At 39.2% G+C, this 17,739-nt stretch overlaps 1 protein-coding gene across 19 annotated transcripts in view; it reads left to right on the top strand.

Moving 5' to 3' along the window:
* BBX (BBX high mobility group box domain containing) overlaps positions 1-17,739 on the top strand; it is a 148,449-nt gene that overhangs the window by 75,842 nt on the left and 54,868 nt on the right. For all 19 annotated transcript variants that reach the window (XM_062003669.1, XM_062003751.1, XM_062003708.1 and 16 more), the window contains 3 exons: positions 7,799-7,969; positions 9,525-9,767; positions 15,813-16,011. In XM_062003669.1, the coding sequence (XP_061859653.1) occupies positions 7,808-7,969; positions 9,525-9,767; positions 15,813-16,011 (604 nt within the window). In that variant the 5' untranslated portion in view covers positions 7,799-7,807. The remainder of the gene's footprint in view (positions 1-7,798; positions 7,970-9,524; positions 9,768-15,812; positions 16,012-17,739) is intronic.

The following is a 17,739-nucleotide window of genomic DNA, read 5'->3' as shown; positions in this document are numbered from 1 at the left end:
ACCCGGGGGATGGTAGTTTTTATAAAGATGTCCAAATTCCTGTCTGACTGTCCCATTTGCATTCAGTACATTTTGAGAACACTTTTAAAATACTTTTTTAGTTACGTATTTGAAATGTCTTGCACCACTTAACTTTCATAATTAGATTAATTTTTTTTTTTTAATATTTAGCATATGGGGTAGGGATGGTGACAAACTTGGAGCAATTTGTTCAGCAGTGCCGTTGCCATGTATGCTGCAGCCCTGGGGGTCCCAGGGCACTGGGTGACCCCTCTGACAGACACTTCCCTTCTGCTTCTCCAGGACTGCCTGCGAGGCAGCACTTTCCAAGACTTGGCCTCTGTTTTCCTTCCCATCCAGAGAGGCCACCCACTGTGCTCTGCATTATGAATGTGGAAAATGAAATATTTGCTGATGTCGTCTATGTATTCAAGACCTTTTATTTTGTCTTTTCAAGCTAAATGATGCTACTTTTCACAGAGCTTTTCCTTTGTTTTTCTTGACCCTTTTTTCACTCTCCCTTCCCTATCTTTCCTATTTACTGTTTACTCTCTTTTTTTAAAAAAAAAAAGTTTATTTTCTAGACTCCAGCTACCAAGTTGTAGTCCAACAAGTAGTTTGCCTTACTGATAACAAGCACCTGCTGACAGCCTAACCACAATACACTCTTAAAATGATTTTCCAGTGCCGTAGCCAATGTAGCAGTCCTAAATTTGGGTTTCATACTCAATTTCAGGCTGAGCATTGGTTGAAATACTTGGCGAAGTAAGGTCCAGTCAGCTGTGTGTGTTCTCCATCAGGTGCAAGGAAAATTTAATAGCCAAATTCCATGCTAAATTTTGTCTTTTTAATGTAATAATCTACTCATGCACTGTGATGAAAGAAACCAGTTCCTAATTGTGTCTTCCAAGGACATCTTTGTAGGAGGTGGGATTTGCCTGCCTTTCACTCGTTTTAATGAGGACATTCGTAGAGCTTAAAGAACTGCCTGCAAAGTAAAATATTAGTTCATTGTATTTCTTCATGTTATTGTCTAAAATGAGGAGGGAAAAAAAAACCCTAGAAAGAAAAACAATCAAGAAGTTGTCACTTAAAATTAGTCATCATTAAAGACTTTGCAGTAGTTCTTACGACTTTTCAAGCTTTATTTCTTATGTTATAGTTAAGTGTCATGGAAAGATTCACGCTCCTCTTTTAAAACACAGCTTCCTGAAGTGGTGACACAAGCATATCTGGGCAGAGTATTCCTTGAACAGAATAGGCAAGTTTTTTTCTGTTTGTTGATTGTATGAGATTTTCTTGTTCAGTGATGGTTTCCTCCGCCATCCTGTGCACTTGCTGTCTGTGTGTTTTCCATTTTGAAAACGGAGTTAGAGGGGGCTAGCACTTGAAATGCTGTTACAATCAATCTTACTGATTAGGTCTGAAGAATTAACTACAAGAGTATTAACGAAAAGCAAAAGTACAAATAGTAACACGTTTATGCTCCTCGTTTGATTTCTAAATTGAAGCATCCTGATACCATGCTAAAACCATGTACAGTTGTTCAACATAAAGTGCTCGGCAAAACCTGGTTGATTTCTGTGCATTAAAAACCACAACATATTTTTTTTGTCTGCGTGAGCAGAGAAAAAATAGAACTGAAGTTTAAAATCTGACTTTTATTGTATGTTGCTTTCGTTCCTTTTTGGTAGGCATGAAAAATTCACTTCAAAAAATTAAAAAAGTACTGTTTAAATGCTTTTGATGATCTTGGGGTTTAATGTATTAGAAAACAAAGAAAGAAAGCAACTCAGACCTGAGTTTAAGAAAACAGGAAATAGTTTAAAATCGTTTATGAAGATGAGACAGTGTGTTATTAAAAATTAAGTAAGACTTTTTGCTGTGTTGCTAAGCATTTCTTGTGACAATCTGTCCCAAACCTGTGTTAGCAAACAGGATTCGATTGAGTCTCAGCATGTCCCCTATTAAACCACCACATCTCTTTACAGTAAGAAAGTTAATTAATGGCTTTCAACCATGAAACCATAAAGAGTATATTTATTGACTGGTCAGTAATTAGTGCTGACTAGTTGTTGTCCTTCATTCTAGAAATAGTCTGATTTAGTTATTCTACAGCTAAAAGAAATGTACTTTATAATTCATAAGTCTCCTTGTGCTTTCATTTGAAAATTCAAATACTTCTTTTGCCTGCTAGACCTATGAGAACAGAAATTCAATTCCCAGTCTCCTACTTCTTTGTTGAAACAGCTCAAGTCACCGATTGTAGCCCCAAAACCACAAAACCTGTGAGTGTCATAGATCAGTCCTCTTTTCTGTCATTGGTATTTGTTTTTATAAAGTAGCAGAGAATTTAGATAGTGTAAAGCAGAGCAGAAAGTGTGAAAAATCCACTTGAAACTTCCCAATTTCTCTTTTATACTAGTAATATGCATGAAATCAGACGAGGGCCCAGCTGGAATCCAGGAGATATGCTTTTAAGGTAACAGGAAAACAGAAATTAATTTCTACTCTCCTCATGGAAATAGGATGAATGTTACTGAAGTTCAGGCATTCTTCCACAGAGAACCTTCCAACAGGGACTATACCATAGTCCGAGTTCGTACCTTTGGTATTTTGCTTTTGCAGATCTTGGATTTCTTTCTAGTCTGTATTATAACACATGCCATACAGCAAGCACTTGGTTAGTTTTGAAGACCTTTATAAGGATTTTGGTGTTTGTGGACATAGTTTGGGGAATGCCTGGTGAGTGTAGCTAGTTCAGCACAAGCACTAGCAGTAACTAAACTCTGGGGTGAGATAGTCCCAAAATAAGGACTGCAGAATTTGGTAACCAATCTGTATCAGGTATTTTAAGTAACATAGAGAGACAGGAGAAAAAAAAATTGAAGGTAATCAAACACTTGTTGTTAATGAACAGGCAAAAAAATGAAGACTAGCATACAGTTATGTAATTGAAATAGAAATGTATGCTCTAAAAAGCTGAACAGTCATTGCTCCGCCTGGCTCATCCGCCCATCCAGCTCTTTTTCTCATCAAATCATAATTTCTTTGCTTGCTGAAAATCCATTAGGTATATATATGTTTACAAGACATCCAAGAAAACAGTGATTCTGTGATTAGTATTTCTAGAAAAAGGAAGAAATACATCCAGCACACACACAAAAAAGTAGGAAAAAAAAGTTACTTTTGTTTTTTTTTTTACAAGTGTAATATCTCTGTAATGTTTGATCTGTATCAGCACTAAAGGTAGGTGTAGAACATCACCCTCAAGGTATCTCTTGCTGTCAGTGGATCATGAGTGTCAGCCTTGACAAGTGTCCTCTGGTGATGTTATAAAGCATATGTGGCTTATTTTAAGCAAAGCTGTCTGTACTTTTGTCTTATATTGTTGGAATATTCCTGCTTTCTCCCTAGTGTCTGTCACATTTTTTGTCATTCTTAAGCTGAGAAGTATCTTGTAAAATCTTGCTAGCTGGTTTTGATTTTCCTCCTACTAACTTCTAAAAGCCATTACAACTGCCTTAAAAGGTACATATTTTTTTTTTAATGATACTGTAGAATAAGTTACCTTTTTTTGTGGTCTACCTCATAAGTTCCTGTTAATGCAAGCTTTGGTTGCTTTGTATCCCCTGTATTTTTAAGCCCAAAGTCTTGCAAAGAGTGCCCATGACACTTTCTGTGACTTGCTATGGAACTATGTAATTGCCAAGTATTAAACACATACTTCAGTTTTTGTAGGGTTTAAGCCCATCTCTCTTTTCAGAAGCTTGCTGGAGGGATGCTTGCCAGCACTCAGGGATCCCTTAGAGTGAGAGGAGCAGATGTTTTTGCTTGCTACTGTCTGCCAGCTTTCTATCTCCTGTACAAAATGAGCAACTTACATGCTATTGATGATATGTTGAGGGGAAAAAAAACCCACATAACTAAATAGAATCTGAAGAGTCCATTAAGTGGATTCCATTAATGTTTTGCCGTTCAGCAAGTAAATAATGCCAATAAAATGTGTGCCATCATTTAATCATGTGTGTATTCATATGACCATGGAGTGTCTTATCTAAGCAGTTGCTCTATATCTTGTCAAGGTCTTCCATACAAAAAACGTGAATGAAAGTGTCCGTGTTATCTGCGTTTTAAATTTGACTGGATTTTTTTAACATGATAACTTCTTTCATAATTATATAATTGTATATGAATGGATAAACAATTATGACAGAAATGCTTATGAAGTGTAGAAGTAGCAATATGGAAGATTCGTTGGAAATTGAATGCAATGGAAAAAAAGTTCTTCACTGTATGTCAAGTCGATTGGGAAATCCACTGGGGTTTTCCAAGAGTAAAACTTACGTGTGATGCAATGGAGAATTAGAACATTTTTCATTATGCCAATCCTACATTTGACCGAGAGAGCCATCAACAAAAAGTGAACACAAAAAAGATCTCTGAAATGTAAGTCAAGACTTACAAGAACTTAAGCAAAAAGAGAAAAGAGGTTTTAAAAACACAGAAGTATTTAAAAATGAGAGCTGAAATAGTTTATGTGTTCGTGTTATGAATGACACTGTATTTTGTAGGAAAGCACAGAGGGCATAGAGGATAGAGGATATATCTTGACATACTTAAGGGGTGAGGGGCTTTCAGGCCACTCGGTAAAAGACATTTGAAGTTAGTCCGTGGCCTCAGTCTTTCTGTCAGTGGGATTAAATCTGGAGGATTTTTGTTACTGACCATTGCAGAGATTCACTCCATAATGAAAGCAAGAAATGACCACATGTGTTTCTGTAGTAAATGGTACCTCTGTAACAAACAGGATCTGACTTATCCTGTGTCTTGGATCTCCTAAATGCTTGTTAAGATGACAGAGTAATGCTCCATCTTGCTAGAAAGCCTCTTTATAGCAGAGTTGCTGCTTCACCATGATGACTATGTTAAAATGGTTCACAGTTTAAGAGAATGAACTAATGAGCATCATTTTAATTCCCGAAGCTGAGCACACCTTTCTATTTCAGCACTGATGTGCAGTGAGCTTTAGTTAATTTATTTTAGGGTTAACTGGGCGTTCAGTACCTAGCCTTCATGCATGGAAAAGGAAAAAAATTGTTATCTGTGTGGCATTAGGAAGACATAACATACAGAGATCTCCTTTGGGATTTGCAAGGTAATGCAAGGTAATTTGCAAGGATGCTGTGCTGCCTTGCTAAGCACAACATGAAACATAGGCAAGGCCTCAGTGGCGATGAAGAACACATGTAAAATACACTCACAAGATTGCTTAAGTCCTGCAGAGTTTTCTCTTGTTGGTCTTTCAAAGGGCAGCAGGCAGATGGGTACCAACTAAAGGCAGTGCTGTTGTTGAAATGCCACGGAGACTTCAGCTGAGCTTTGTAAAGCCGAATCTTGGAGCACTCTTCAAACGTTTATTTAGTTTCATGCCAACAAGGTAAAAGGCTACCAGTAATACTCATGTTACTTAGGACTGACTGTGAGCAGAAACCAGATGATTAGCTTGCCTTGAGAAGTTAGTGGCAAGGGCTGGAGTAGCTGACTCCCTGTCGTCATGCATTTGTCCTGTTCAGAAATAGGCCATGTACTTTATTGACTGCAGTAATAGACAGATCTCTGTCATTTAACAAACTCCAAGACTTAACAGATCTCCGCTACCTGCAGGAGTTGAAGTTGAGTTACATTGTAAACTTGTGTCCAAAAATACCCCAAGCAAATACAAATGGTGGTTCAACACTTTAGGAAGGAGAGATGGGGAATAAGGTACATGGTAGAAGTCATGGTGGGATAGAAACAATTTCAAACCTGCAAGTCGGGATACTGGAGTGTAGCTTGATTTTTCACACCTTAGTGTTCTTTTAAAACTGAAGTTGTTTCTGTGTATTTGTATCTGCTTTGTGAGTCACAGACATGGATTTAGGTGAAATGGTGAGTGATTACATGCCATATAATATTTGCTGAAAAGACAGAAGTTGGTTACAGAAAAGGAGCAGAGAAGGTGGCATGAAATCAAAGTTTAAATATTCTCCAGGTCACAGTGGTGTGATGGGGACAACAAAAGTGTGGAGCTTAACAGGAAACTGCTACAAAGTTACAGGTCATCCCTAACTGGTGGGGGGCAGATATTGCTGACAAGTGGGAAGGAACCAACAAAATTTAATACACATCCAGGAAAGTGCCATTTTAAAATGTAGGGTAAAATTTCAGAACCTGCTTCCTTCAATGTTCAGTTGTTTTTTTTCCAGCAAGCAGCATCTGAAGACCCTTCAGCTTTCTGTGCAGCATGAGTCTGCAAGGGAAGTAGCTGCCTACACACATTCCTGGTGGAAACAAGACATATTGCCAAAATGCCAATGTGTTAACCAACAAAAAATACATGTGGAGGAGATCATCCAAAACCAGAATTCATGATCGCTAAATGGATGGGATATGTAGGAGAATGGCTGCTAGAGCTGTAGGGGCTGTAGTCGCCACATGGAATGGTTCTGATGAGACGTTTGCCCAACAGTTGGCACCAGGGCACAGGCAACTGATATAAGTGCAGGTGCTGCAGCTTTACATTCTGCCACTGTAGGCTGAAACATTAGTACTCTAGCAGGCATCTTCCAGAAAGCAGCATCCTAAAATGTGATGTCACTTCACAGTTACAAGGTTCAACCTCATTTCATGCCCTTCTACTGGGAGTCAACAGCAAAGCTGCTTCTGGCTTTGCCTGTGTGACCAGGACTAAGCCTAGCTTCTTTATCCTGCTGGCAAGAAGGCCCCGTGAGACTTCTGTCAATTTTTATTGGCTTTATAAAGGTCTAGCTGGCTAACCACTCTACAGGTTCAGGGTGTTTTTTTTGATATTTGCATTGTTTTTTTGGAAAGCCAGCCATGCTCCTGTCAGGATTATCATTGACATTACACGTTGTAAACAGAAAGCTACAAGGAACCAGACTGTGTGCTGGCAGCGTTTGCTTCTGTACTTGGATGTGATGCACTGGTTTTATTTATTTTTATATTTATTTTCCTCATAACTGGGTAGCAGAACTCTTAAGCCATCCCTTAAATTGGTAGTTAGGTTGTGCTCATCACGTTTTACTGAAAGGTAGTTTCAAGGTGATTTTTAGATAAGGACATGCACATTAGATGTGTAAGTAAATATTATATACTTTCTGCCTGCATGTTTTTTGCCGCATGGAGGCTTTTGTTGATGAGTACTTTGGAAGTGTCAGGGTAACTAGTTTTGCTTGTTTGCTTCAAATTTGTGTCTTAAAATTCGCTTCTCTTAGTCAGGGAGTCAGATTTCCCTGTTGCACCATTTAATGGCACTTAGGAAATCCTAGCTCATGGTGTCGTGAGGTTCTGCATCAACATGGCTATATATAAATTCATGATTAACAGAGGAGTGGCTGGCAGTATGTTCAGCTGCTAAAAAGAGGGCTATCCTAGCATTTTCAGTGTCAAAATGTGAAAAACTACAGTGGATACAGGTGTGAGAGAGCTGTGGATTCTCTCACTCACTTGACTAATGAAGTATGAAGGCTTGTCTGCTATCCTTCAGACAAGAGTACATTCGAGAGTTGGACTGGCTAGTGTCCTTGCTCTGTGCTCTTGAATTGTGCTTTGCTAGTTTATTTGGGCATTAGGTGGAAATGTTAAGAATGGAAAAAAGTACATCTATACTGTTGTTGGTACTTGGAATAAATATCTTGCCAAAAACTTATGCCCTGTCACTGATTTGTTTAAGTAGCTATGTTGTGGTTTATGCCTAAGGGTTTGTTGTGAACTTATGACTCTTTTTGCATGACAGGTCACAGTAATGAAAGGCAGTAGTAGGAATAAGGATCATTCGACAGAAGGAGAAGGAACTGGGAAGCGACCTAAAAGAAAGTGTCTTCAGTGGCATCCCCTGCTTGCCAAGAAACTCCTTGACTTCTCTGAAGAGGAGGAAGAAGAAGAGGAGGAGGACGATATTGATAAGGTAGTCTTAATTGGATGCTTTGACCATAGAAGGTTAATGATGGGTCAAATTATCCCTATCTGTGTTTCTATTTTGTTTGTTTCTTGCTGTTCTCTTGTGAGCAAACACAGCCAGTAAAACAAAGTCATATAAAAACAGGCTGTGCCCATAAGGCCATAAAGACAAATAGCAAATAACATGGAAGTGCCTTGTCACTCAGGCTTTTCAAATCTTGGACAAAACTCTGTTTTTGGAGTTAGACTGTAAGAGTTTTAACTGAATTGTTTTATAATAACATGTTGCACATCTCAATCTTGATTGCTCACAGTGGGTTTTTGATGTGGTTTTTTTTAGTTGTTTATTTTAGACATGATTAGCCTGTGCTTGATATCTGTTTCTAGCGTCTCTGAGGACATACCAAGCTAATGGTTTTTGGTTTTTCTTTTTTAAAGATTAATAAATTAAAAGACTGAAAAGGAAAAAGAAAGAAAAAAGCTGACAACTATTTTTACCATCTTTGCTTGTGAAATTCAACTTACTCTCCAGAGTACTGAGAGCACAGATGGAATAATCTTGTCTCTGGTTTGATGCTTGGTATTTTGATCTTGTTCCTTGACACTGGCCTTACCCTTTTTTTGAAAGGACCTCACAATGTGTGAAAACCAGTTAGATTCATCCTCTGAAACAAGAAGTAGGAATGGGTTATGGAGGTGTGATGTTTCTTTCATGTGGATAACATTCATATCTGCATCTCCTTAATGTCTTCAGAGGGCAGGGAGGGAGAGGTCAGTGCTGATGAGACTTCCTTATCAATATGAGGCTCAAGGCAAAGTGACCTTGACAAGGATAAGGAGCAGCCTGATACTCTTGACAGTGCTTTCTGTTGACCTTACAGGTCACTTCCACAGTGGGGTATAAAATAGTGGTGTTGTCGTTAGGGAGAAGATGGTTTTCTGTCTTGTATGGTAATTCTTTTCATTCGATCAAAGGTAGTCTTCTGTGATGTGTCCGTTGTAAGAATGATACACTGGCCTATAAGTGGAGACAGGGTATTTTGGCAGTGTTTGATGTTGAGATTTGCCCTCTGTCTCTGGTCAGCTGTGCTTACAGACTAAATAGTGAATGGCAGGAGACAGGGAAACTTTTTCCTCTACACTTTCCTTCCTGTGAACTGTGTAGTTGCACAGACACATGACTGAGGTACAAGTTAGCTCTGCTCACCTTGTCCCACTGAGATACTTTTTTAGGTTGTAGGAAGGGAGTAGGAAGGTTCTCCTTGGTCCAGCCTCTTCAGTACTGTTACTGGAGAATGGTCCTCATCTTAAAAATCTACTCTGTTTGCAAGTTGGAATAAGTCTTGAAGGGAGTCTTGGGCTGTCAGATGAGGAGGTTTGATGTAGAATTCTGGGTCTTCCAGTAGAACTTCGGGTCTTCTGGATGGAACGGATGGCGTTTGGGGAGAGCTTTGTGTATTTGTGTGCATCTCCCTTGTTCACGCACAGCATACACAGATCCTCGGTCTCTGAGAAGCGTGGATAACTTGTGTTTACAACCCCTTCCGTTTGGGTTCTGCTAGGTACCACTCCTTGGCACTGACGGTTTAGAGCAGGATGCTGACGAGACTGAGGATGACGAGTCCTCAGAGCAACGAGCTCGCCGACCAATGAATGCATTCCTCTTGTTCTGCAAACGCCATCGCTCTCTCGTGCGGAAAGAACACCCTCGCCTCGATAATCGTGGCGCAACCAAGATCCTGGCGGATTGGTGGGCGGTTCTAGATCCAAAAGAAAAGCAGAAATACACAGACATGGCCAAGGAGGTATGCTCTGCCTGAATGGTGGACGTAAAGGGAGTTCATTACATACTTGTCTGTCTTCCGTTTCTTGGTGTATTCCCCCATGAGATTACGGTTCCCAGAGCAGCTACTGTTCTTGCTTTGATTTTCTTGGTCCTTTGGATCAGAATGAAAAGAAACTGGCCTGTGTACACAAACTAATCTGTCTCTAGTAGTCCTTGGAACAAATATGTGTGTCTTGTTACAGATATCACCTGATACATCCTTCAGTGCAAGCATTATTAATGTGGATAGTGACCATTGAAAGAAGTAACATACAGTTCAGTGTCAGCTGACTCGTGATAGATAGATCAGACTGTGCATTTGCTATCAATAATACAGGTTACTTTTATAATACAAGTGGACCAAACCAAAAGCACAGTCAAGAAATGTAGTCCTTTTTTACCTTTCCTACTGAAGAATGTAAAAATCACTAGTGTTTTGTGAAGTACTCTCCCGATGTATTGTTAACCAGTTTCTCATAGAGTGACCTTTGGTGAGGCAGAGTCCAGTACCCAAATCAAAGAACCAATCCTTTAACTGGGAGCAAGGAAAGGAGATTTATTACCCTATTTCACAAAATATCTTTATGTCAACTTAAAATGTAAATGACGCTCTTTAGGAAATAACTTGCTTGGTAAGCTGGCCCCAAGAAGGCTACGGATATTGACAGTAGAGAGAGAGACACAGTTGTCTAAGCTGATAACATGACTCCAAAACAGATCCCTGTAAGAAAAAATAATGGAGGGCCACTGAGAAGGAGTGTCTCTCTCAAATATTGAGTCATGCTAGCAAACTACAAGAAGTACAGATAGCTGTGAAACAATTGAGGAAACTATTTTCTGTACCTTTCCTGTCACTTGAAGTTGTCTGCTACTATTAACGCATGTATATAAGGTCTGGCTGTTCAGTGCTTCATGTGAGCATAGACAGTTCCACAGGAAAAAACAGTCTTCAACATAGCAGATGCTTTTTGAAGCAGGGGCTGGGGTATTTCTGTAGCTCCCTGTCTGTGACAGCATCGAAGTACTTGAGTACTCTCAGCTTTGTCCAACTGTTGCTGATTTGGTCTGCATTCCCACTTAGAAATCAGCGATACTTCTTGGAAAAGGCAATTAGGAGATCCAGTACAGATAACAGGGGAAGGAAAGAAGGAAATGAAGAAACAATTTTTGGAAGCAACAAACCTGATGTAACTGTTTTTCTTAGCCTTTTGTCATGTGAAGGAAACTCATTCATTAAGAAGGAAAATAATTGCAGAACTTCATACAGAAGTGACAGATCTGAAACTATTAATCTTATTGTTGTAGAAGTCATTGTTCCTGTAGTGATCTATTTTTTTTTTTGACATAAAGAACAAATTGCATATTCAACATCAAAGCAAAACAATAAATCTGCATCATTTACATCATTACAACCAGTTACAAGAATGTGTAGAAGAGAGATAGCATATAATTTTTATTCTTTAAACAAGTTTATATTACTAAAATAATTATTAGGAGCTATAATGTGCTGTTGAATATATTTGGGCCTTCTTCACCAACAGGCCTGTTCTCTGTGTGTGTATATCGGTTGTTTTAACACTCACTTTTGTAGTTGGGCTTACTGCTGAGACTGTCAAGAAGATGTTGATGTCAACTCTAATGTTTCATTTATATTTTTCCTAGGGAGAGCACATTTAAAAGTCCAGAAAGTGAATGCCTTTGGAAAGATGTAAAATTACTATTGTACCAATAATCTTTTTCAGTAGCTATATGTATAAGCTCATGGAGGTTTAAAGTACAGGTGATTAGCTTCTGTTACTTAAATGCTGCTTTTCAATGCACTTTGACTTGAGTTTTCACCATATAGCCTGTAGCCACTGTCCTGGCAGGGCATACATTTCCTAAAGGACCCTGTGTCACATCTACTACTCCTACAACATGTCTTGTATACCCTGAGCATCTGAATTGGTCTTCCAGAGATAAGAATGGGCCCAACAGAAGTGGTTGCTACCGCAGTAGCTGCAACCTCTGTTTTTTTACAGTTTCAAGAATATTTTCACTACTTGAAACCAACCAAAGCTTACAAAGCCATTTAGCTTAGATCAAGCAACAAACAAGAAGCTTTCAATTTCTTATCTACTTAGAAGCAGCAGTGACACTATCTCAGCAGTGTGCCAGTCAAGACATTTGTATATTTACTTACATATTTCTATCTGTATGCAAGATCCAGCATTTTGGAAGATAGTGAGGCACCCAAACTTTTTTCCAAGTGGAATTATGAGAAGTTTCCTAATGGATTGGACGTTTAGCCCTGATTCCCCCTGAGAGGACAGTCAGGTCTATAGTTCATTTAGTCGCTTTTGGAAAATCCCATTATGTACCTGTCTGCACCTTGGAGAGCTGTAATTGCCTACAAAAGCTGGCCTCATGTCCTCTTTGTTTTCAGTGTTGTGTTTTATAGTCTCTTATAGCAACACCTGCCCTGGAGGCCTCACGTTGCACCTGGGGAGTTCCATGTCAGCTTCTGCTGGTGTTTTCTTTAGGAGCAGGCTTTCTGTTTTTGTCCTGCAGGCTTCCTGAAACAACTTGACTTTGAAAGTTTCATTATTTAGGCTGTGACAAGTGGAACCACAAATGTTCCTGCCATTTGTTAGCATTTCCCTTCACTTAGGAGAAAATGAATTCCAGCCGCTCATAAATATGCTCCAGCATATTTTTTAGTTATTATAATAATAGGGGTAGTGGTGTTCTGTTAACTCTTAGAGGGCTTACTATGAATATTTAACTGTCTTGGAAAATATCTAGTGAGGGCATTACTGTTTGATCCTGGTTTGCCTTGCTAGAAACCATTTTATTTTTAAATATACCTTTGTGTTGTTAAGATCCAGCTGTCAGGATTGTTTCCTGTGGGCAGCAGCCTGGTAAATGCAGGCTGCTGCCATTCAGTGGCAGAGCTGAAGGCTGCTCCCTGCTAGTGCTTGGCCAGTAGTTTTGCAGGTGCAGTCGGACAGTGTTTTTTTGCAGGTGCTGTCAGCCCCAGTGGGAGCCACCATCCTTGCCCTGCTGCTGTTTTGGCAGACACCTTGGGTTTGGACGGGACAAATGTTCTGATGTGCTGGCTGGAGTCCGGCAAGTTCACTGAGTGACATCTGGACCATAATGTGTAATGCAAACCCTGTGTCCTTCAGAAGTGAAAAAACAGAGTGTAGTATTTTCTGGGGATTTCTTTTGGGATTTTTTGCTCTGTTAGATCTCTGAGATTCATGTGACATTTAATAGCCAGTTGGTGGGATTTAAGCATACTTTAAAGTTAAGTACTTGCTAACTGCTGCCCTGAGGTGTACCTGGAATTCACTCCTGAGCTCCTGTTCCCACCACACTGGAAAAAGCAAATATTTTATTTGGTGATGAAAGCAACTCAGGGAATTGCACTGAGGTGCAGCACTTTTCTTAACCTTAGCTCTGAAGCGCAACTGATCCCACTGAGTAACACATCCTTCCCCAGGCTTTCACAAAACAGAAATGATAACATCAGACCAATCCCACAAACATATCCTGTGCCTTTTTATCTTACCTAGAACTTAGGGATATGACAGTGTTGGGCTGCCCCTGCCACTCATGTGGCAACCAAGGTGGGGTCTTTACATTCCAGCTTAAGAACTACTTTTTTTAAACAACTTTAGAGATATCCTTAGGCTGTTTTAAAGTTGCTTGCTGCACAGTTGATTGAATGTGTAGCTCACTTGTTACCTTTTCCTGACCTAGCAAGCAGAATGTCACTTTATTTTAGACCTTGGTCTAACAGTCACAAAAATGAATACTAAAAGTCTTTCTAAGATTTGAATGAGGCCCCTGTATGCACTTTATAAAACTACTTCAGGGCTATTGTTTAACTTTTTTCATCTTCTTTTCTGTATATCTTGGGTGTTGAAACTGCGAAAGCGGCCGATGAGCTGTCCTCCCTCAGTTTACTCCCTTTCCTTCAGAGAGCTTGATTAATATTCGCCTCTTGGCTTTGCCAAGGAAAAAATCCATTAATACTCCAGCTCACTTGAATTGCTCTTGTTGGAAACTGATTAAAAGCTTATTGCTGCCTCATCTTGCAAGTGGCACGCATTCTGTTCCTTGTTTGATGGGCAGCCTGTCAGCTTGTCAAATTACTCCACAGAATAATTCAGTTACTCAAGAGAGCAGTGCTGATATGAAGAGCTTACATACATCATTGCTAGCAATTCTCTGCTTTTCACTCTGCAGACTGGAATCGAGATTTGTGAGTGGGCTGTGACTTTAACAATGGAAGGCAAAGCTGCTTTGAAATGTATTTCCTTTCTGCCTCTTCCCTTACTCCCTCCCCTTCCCTCCGCTAGACTATTTTTGTGGTATACTGAGCTCCTACCAAACTAAACTGAGGGAAAGGAAAAAGGGGCAAGGTGAGAGGTGCTGCAGTCCTTAGTTTGTAGATTTAATGCATACACCCTATTCAGAAATTCCAATATGCATATGGGTCAGCGGTCCCTGCAGATTTTTATTATTTATAGCCATTTCTATAAATATGAGCCTTCACACAGCGGGTTCACATGGCACTGTGCTTCACGTAAACAGAAACATTTTTATCCTTGCTACAGTCTGGAGGTAGCAAGTGCCAGCTGATGGGTTAAGATGGAAATAAAAGTAAGCGATATACATGTGATGGTGATCCTGCCACAAGGAATGCTGTGTGTTAATCTGGGAAAAACACTGCAGTGACTTTCTAAAGACAAGATTTTCAGTGCTGCTTCTGTGTTTGATACCCAAGGGAATTTTTTTTTACATGCTCCTCCCCAGGCTGTGTTTCTGTGCAGGCAGGTGCATGAAACACATAGGTTGTCCTGTAACTGGGACTGGTTGACAGATGGATGGGTGGGAAGGAACAGACGTAATCACAGAAGAAACTTCCTGCAGTTGCCATGCCATGTACTTCAGGATAAAGCCACTCTTTTGGTCATTTTTTGCCATCCCGAGCAACCAAGTGCATGAGGAGGTACTGAATTCCCACTCCCTGCAGGGAGTGCTGGCACTTAGTGCATAAGCTCCTACAGCAGCCAAGTGCTGTATGACCCTATCAGTTGTTAGGCAAACATTTGCAGCTGGAATGCGTGGCATGTTCTTTTGAGTTGCCAGTTCTCTACCTTGCATAGCAACACATTTAAAATACTGAAATCTACTCCTTTCATTGCTGTTAGCGTTCAAAGATTTTTTTTGGTCTGGTCAGCAAGATACTGGAAAACATCAGTGTTGTGTTTTGTGAATAGAATAGGTCCCCATCATTCCCCCTACCCTCCAAACTGTGTAGGATCCAGACCTTTCCCCCACCCACCATGTATTGTCTGGTTTCATTTGTTTTGCTGTCTCATACCAAGAACATAGCAAACAACTGAGATGTGTGCTGTGTACTCAAGGCCAAAGAAAGTATTAAATGGTCCCAGTTTATTTTATGTGGCCTTGTGGCATAGTACATTTTGGAAGGAACACTAGAATGGTGTATCAGAAGTTACTGAAAATGAGATAATAGTGGTGGTGATCTATTTTCGGTGCCTGATTTGGAAAAAGCTTATACTCAAATATTCTATTAGAGAAAAATGAGTGCAAGGTAAGGAGCATCATGCTGCATTTATTGCAAAACGTATGTTTTCATTTCATTCAAAGTAGAAAGTAAAAAAAGGTTGTACTTGCCAAAGAACTAAAATAGTCATCTTATATGCTCACTCTCTGAGAAACAAAGCACTAGAGAGGAGTTTGCAGGATCAGCCTGCTCTGGGTAATAAGCCCTCAGGAGAGGAAAGAGAAAACTCATTTTTAAATACAGCTCTACTTATCTTAATATTTCTTGTTATTAAGTTATGTTGGCGGTCAGGCTTCAAGCACATTATTAAACTGTTAAAAAATCAAGACATTTAAGCATTATTTATTGTATTAAATTATCTTATATGCAGTATGTGTTATTGCCCTGTGGATAGTACAGTATCATGACTGGCATGATATTGGTAACTTTCCTTTTCTTTTCTAGTACAAGGATGCATTTATGAAGGCAAATCCAGGGTACAAGTGGTGCCCCACAACAAATAAACCTGTGAAAACCCAGTCATCCAGTGTTACAAACAGGAAAAAGCTATGGGCCTTTGCATCAGACTCAGCAAAAGATTTACCAAGCCCAAGGAAAGTGACAAAAAGTGAAGAAATGCCACAGCTTAACTTCGGGATGGCAGGTAAGAATTCTATCTATGTTACACAGATGAAACATCCTAGTTCTGTTCAAGGATGCAACATTGAAATTGAATTGTGGTGCCAGTTGTACTGCAGTGCATAATACCCTTCATGTCCCAAATTAAGTTGGCAAGATTCTAGCTAAACATCTGCATTAAAACTTTCTGAAGTTCTCTTTGGTGTGTGATTGCTTTCAGGAGTTTAGTCCATATATGTGACATTATAACCCATGTCCCATTTGGGTTCCAGATTGGTTATTTTTTAATTCTGGCATACTTGCTGCTAGAGATTTTCATTTTCTAGTCAAAAATGAAAATGCTGATTGTGTTCTTTCTTTCATAGAGCATTCTATATGTTTAGTAATTTGCTGTTAACAACAATAATTTGTAGGTATCTGTGAAGTTGGAGGTGTTAACGTTCTTGTGGATGAATATACTGATGGAGCTAACTGTATTTAAATGAAGTGTAATTTAATTTCTCTTAAAGTATGCTCTTTTGCTCATTATGCCTTGGGAGAGACAAATTCTAACTTTTTAAAGATTTAAAATAAAAGATTAATTCTGTGAATAAGTGTATGTGGAGTGCCCGAACTGGTGAAAGGCAGATAATCTCTCACTGACATTCACAAATAGCAGAACTGTTGCAATCGTGACCCTGAAGTACAGAGACATTAATGATAAATATTGTTGGCTTAAGAACCAAACAATCAAGGTAGAAATATTTTTTTCTTTCCCCCACCATCCCTTTTTCTGGTTTGATTGGTTTTTTTTCCAGTTGCAAGTTTGGGTTTTTTTTTTTTTTCCCCCAGTTTCAAGTTTCTAATTTTATTAATACTGATGTATTCGGAACTTTGTATGCTACCTGGTTTATGACAAGTGTGTGGCAGATAGAACTTTGCTACTTAGAGATATCATGGGCTGGAGAGTGGAAAATGGGTTTACGGAGCAAGTGTAAAAGGATAAAAAGGCATGTGTACCCTTTTGCAAGTATAGTGGTATGAAAATTCCTTTAATGAAATTCCTTCTGGCTATGAAGGAACTGTGAAATGTGATCAAAATAAAATTTTTCTTCCTGCATAGTTACAGTATATGGGAGACAAGTTCTAAAAATCCCATTCTGCTTTTGCTATGAGAGGATTAATTTTTATGCACTTTAAAGATTTATTGAATTAACTCAAGTAAGCAATAGGTCTTGGTCTACCTGCCTGCCATACCTCCCTGCCCCTACTGAGGTATCCATATGTAGAGTTTCTGAGTACAGAGAAATCTTAACACCTGTCAGACCAGAGGACAGAGAATTTAGATGAGTTTCTAATTAATTCCTAATCCGTTTTATCTATACTACTGTTCATTTCTGAAGAAAGTCTTTTTATGCTACATAGAATTTAAAATTTAAAAGTTTTTGGGTTTGGGTTTTTTGTTGTGTTGGTTTGGGTTTTTTTTTTTACTGTAGACTGAGTCAATGAGCATAGTACTTCATAGGGATCTCACTCCAGTCCTCTTGCCAATGAAGGTTGTTTCTTTAATGTCACCATAGCTTATAAAATAATAACTACTTCTGACAGAGACGTTAACAGTGTCCAAATCATGACAAGTCTGCTGTGACAAATGTATTACTGTTACGTCAACCAGTTAATACTAAATATGTTTTGTTGTGTTCTTCTCACCTTGACTTCATGGGATAATTCAATTCAACTGACTCTTCTGGCCAGCACAACTTCTTCAAAAATC

Source organism: Colius striatus, chromosome 1 (genome assembly GCF_028858725.1).
Source record: "Colius striatus isolate bColStr4 chromosome 1, bColStr4.1.hap1, whole genome shotgun sequence".
Lineage (NCBI taxonomy): Eukaryota > Metazoa > Chordata > Aves > Coliiformes > Coliidae > Colius > Colius striatus.
Note: the sequence above shows the minus strand (reverse complement) of the source record. Positions and strands in the feature narration are given on the sequence as shown.